Source organism: Asparagus officinalis, chromosome 8 (assembly GCF_001876935.1).
Source record: "Asparagus officinalis chromosome 8, Aspof.V1, whole genome shotgun sequence".
In the NCBI taxonomy this organism is placed as follows: domain Eukaryota; kingdom Viridiplantae; phylum Streptophyta; class Magnoliopsida; order Asparagales; family Asparagaceae; genus Asparagus; species Asparagus officinalis.
Genome location: NC_033801.1, coordinates 35,024,890 through 35,028,363, shown reverse-complemented (window position 1 = coordinate 35,028,363; position 3,474 = coordinate 35,024,890). Strand labels below are relative to the sequence as shown.

General features: G+C 51.6%; 1 protein-coding gene across 1 annotated transcript in view; it reads left to right on the top strand.

The window, feature by feature from the left end:
• The window catches only part of LOC109821123 (probable LRR receptor-like serine/threonine-protein kinase At1g74360), a 3,882-nt gene continuing 823 nt past the window's right edge, over positions 416–3,474 (top strand). Inside the window, exons 1-2 of the mRNA XM_020387317.1 lie at positions 416–778; positions 915–3,059. Of these exons, the coding sequence (XP_020242906.1) occupies positions 739–778; positions 915–3,059 (2,185 nt within the window). The 5' untranslated portion in view covers positions 416–738. The remainder of the gene's footprint in view (positions 779–914; positions 3,060–3,474) is intronic.

The window sequence follows — 3,474 nt, the reverse complement described above, 5'->3', positions numbered from 1 at the left end:
TCGAACCTCGTAAATATTGGTATACTTTTCTCTATACTGCGTTTCCTTGTTGTTTTAGGGGTTTAGCGTATCGCCGGGTTTTACCCAACACTTGTGCTAATTAGTTCTGGAATTGGGATTGGCCGCAATCCTTTTGTTAATTAGTTGTGGAATAATGATGGGATTGTGTTTCAACAGCAAAGACAACCATTAATTTCCGAACCTTGTCATATCTAGTTGTGTCTGTGATTGTTTTTGTCTTTCGCTTTTTCTCTCGGGATATGTAAATCAGATTTTCGGCTGCATTGCTAACGTACGCACGCATCCTTTTGATTGTACCTAGTTTAATTTGACCAAACAGTTTAAAAAGTATTGCGACAAGACCAATATCGCTTAGATTATAAAGGAAAAGGGTGGAGGAAATCACGTTTGCTTATTTGAACTCGAATCTTGCGGTCTTTGGTCATACGAAGGCTCCCGTGTGGGCGACTGCACGCCTTGGACTGGTTTCTAACTAAGACCAAAACATACGAGCACACGGAAATTGCCCAACTAATCAGGCCCGATATCAGTAACCTCGCCACCTAATTTTGGCCTTCTTCAATCCCAGTTGCTAAACTGACACTTGCTGAACTTCTCAACAACCAGCATCCAATCTTTTTTTTTTAAAAAAAAGTGAAGAAAATCAAATTGGGTATAAGTCCATTCTCTCCTTCTCCTTCCCCTCCCTCTGTGTTCTCACATGATACTGCAAAGGGCATGTCTCTTCTCCTGATACTCTCCTTGCTCCTATTCACAGGTACCGTGCGGGCTTCACTCCCTCTTCTTTCTGCTGTTTCATTCGTTTCTCTGTGTGTCTTTTTTTTTTTTTTTTTTGATTTTCTGTGTCTTTTTTTTTTTTTTTTTGATTTTCATCTAACATCTTCCTTCGATAGGCGAAGCGGCCTTCGGAGCATCGCAGGAGACCGATAAGGATATCCTCATTGAGCTCAAGCTCTTCCTTCAGAAGTCCAATCCGGTTAACCAGGGTGAGTACGCGCTATGGAACGAGACAACCACGAACCCCTGCGGGTGGCAGGGGATCAGATGCAACACGTCTGGTCGAGTCACCGGGGTCTACCTCAACGACTCAACCATCACCGGAGATATCTTCTCTGGTTTCTTTCAGCTCACGGAGTTAACTCACCTCGACCTCTCTAATAATACGATCGGGGGCGAAATTCCTTTAGACTTGAACAAATGCGTCAATCTCCGATACCTCAACGTCTCCCACAACCTCATCTCTGGCGAGCTGAAGTTGACCGGTCTGACAAAGCTCGAGACTCTCGACCTTACTCAAAATCGTTTCGTGGGACGGATCGAGTCCAATTTCCCCGCACTGTGCACAAGTCTGGTTACCCTCAACATATCGACGAACAACTTCAGCGGCGACATCGGTGATTGCTTCAACGGATGTCCGAGACTGCAGTTCGTCGACCTCAGCTCGAATCAATTCAGTGGCGAGATATGGCCAGGGTTTGAGAGGCTACGAGAGTTCTCAGTCGCAGAGAACAATCTCAGGGGTAGTATAAGGAAGACGTTCTTCTCACCGAGTTGCAGTCTCCGAATACTTGATTTATCGTCGAACGGCCTGCAAGGTCAATTTCCAGATACGATATCCAAATGCTCAGAGCTTGTTTCTCTAAACCTATGGGGAAATTACTTCACCGGCAGAATTCCGCCGGCCATCGGATTGCTCTCCAATCTCACCAGTCTTTTCATCGGCAACAACAGCCTCGACAGCGAGATCCCTGACCAACTCCTCAACTGCTCGAAGCTCACGTTCCTTGATCTCAGCCGGAACAACTTCACCGGAGACGTCCAACCAATCTTCGGAAAGTTCAAAACCCTGAAGATTCTACTGCTGCGCATGAATTCTTACACTGGCGGCATCCGATCTTCGGGGATCCTCGACATCCCTAACCTCGAGATGCTCGATCTCAGCTTCAACAACTTCTCCGGCGAGCTTCCTGTCGAAATCTCCAGAATGTCAAAGCTCAAGTTCTTGATCTTAGCTCACAACAGTTTCGAAGGGAAAATACCAGCGGAGTACGGCGCCATGACGTCTCTCCAAGCCCTGGATCTCTCGTTCAACGTTCTCTCAGGCGAAATCCCTGCAAGCGTCGGAAACCTCGGCTCTCTGCTCTGGCTGATGCTCGCAAACAACCGACTCGTCGGAGAAATTCCCTCAACGATCGGAAACTGCAAGAGCTTGCTGTGGCTGAACCTGGCCAACAACTCCCTCTCCGGCTCAATCCCCGCTTCCGTGTCGTTGGCGGGGACATTGAGCAAACCGAAGTCGATAACCATCGCGTTCCGAGGGGCTTACGGCGAGTGCCTGACGAGAAGCGGTGGAGTTCCGGCGACCTACCGGCGCCGTTCAGCTTCGGCCTACACGCTGATGACGGGGAAGAGCTGCTGGACTACGTGGGACCGCCTGCTCAAAGGCTACGGTCTCTTCCCGATCTGTCTCAATTCCTCGTCGCCGGTCAGAACTCTGACGGTCTCCGGCTATCTTCAGCTCTCAAGAAACAGGCTCTCCGGCGAGATTCCGGCCGAGATCGGAGCGATGAAGAGGATGAGCTTGATCCACCTCGAAGAGAACAACTTCTCCGGTCGATTGCCGCCGCAGATTGCGGGCGTACCGCTCGTCGTGCTCAACGTATCCAACAATAGCTTTTCCGGCGAGATACCGCCGGAGATCGGCCGGATGAATTGCCTGGAAAGTCTGGACCTTTCGTTCAATAATTTCTCCGGCGAGTTCGAGGCCAGCTTGAACCGGCTCTACGACCTCCACATCTTCAACGCCTCGTACAACCCTTTGCTCTCCGGTCAGATCCCGATCACGGGTCAGATATCGACCTTCGGGAGGGATTCGTTCCTCGGGGATCCGCTGGTCGAGTTTTTTGGCGGGAAACGACCGACTGGGGGAGCGCCGGCCGTCGTTGGCCGGAGGAATGGGCTGAGAGCGGCGGCGTTTTGGCATATTGCTGGCCTTGGCGGTGGCGCTCTTCGCTTGCGGTCTTCTCTATCGTCCCGTGGCCTGTCGGTCGGGTACCGGTCAACGGCAAGATCCGGATGCAGGATCGGCGTTTCCTGACGGGGCTAAGCGAAGAGCGACACGGGGGTCGGTCCGCTCCTATCGGTCGAGCGGAAACGAGGCTAAGGTGTTCCGTTTGAATAAGACGGCGTTCACTTATTTGGATCATCGGTATGAACGCGACCCCGAGCTTTTCGACGAAATGGTGATCGGGAGCAGGAGGGTAGCGGGTGTGTAACGGAGTGGGTGCTGCCGATGGCGGCACGTGGCGGTGAAAGACTCGAGAGCTGGGTCTCCGAGGGGAGAGGGAGTTCAGGCCGAGATGGAAGGCCGTGTACGGCCAGACCGGATCCGAGTGCCGCGACCCGAACGCTAGTGATGCCTCTACCCGGAGTGGTGTCCTCTTTCGGTGGGCA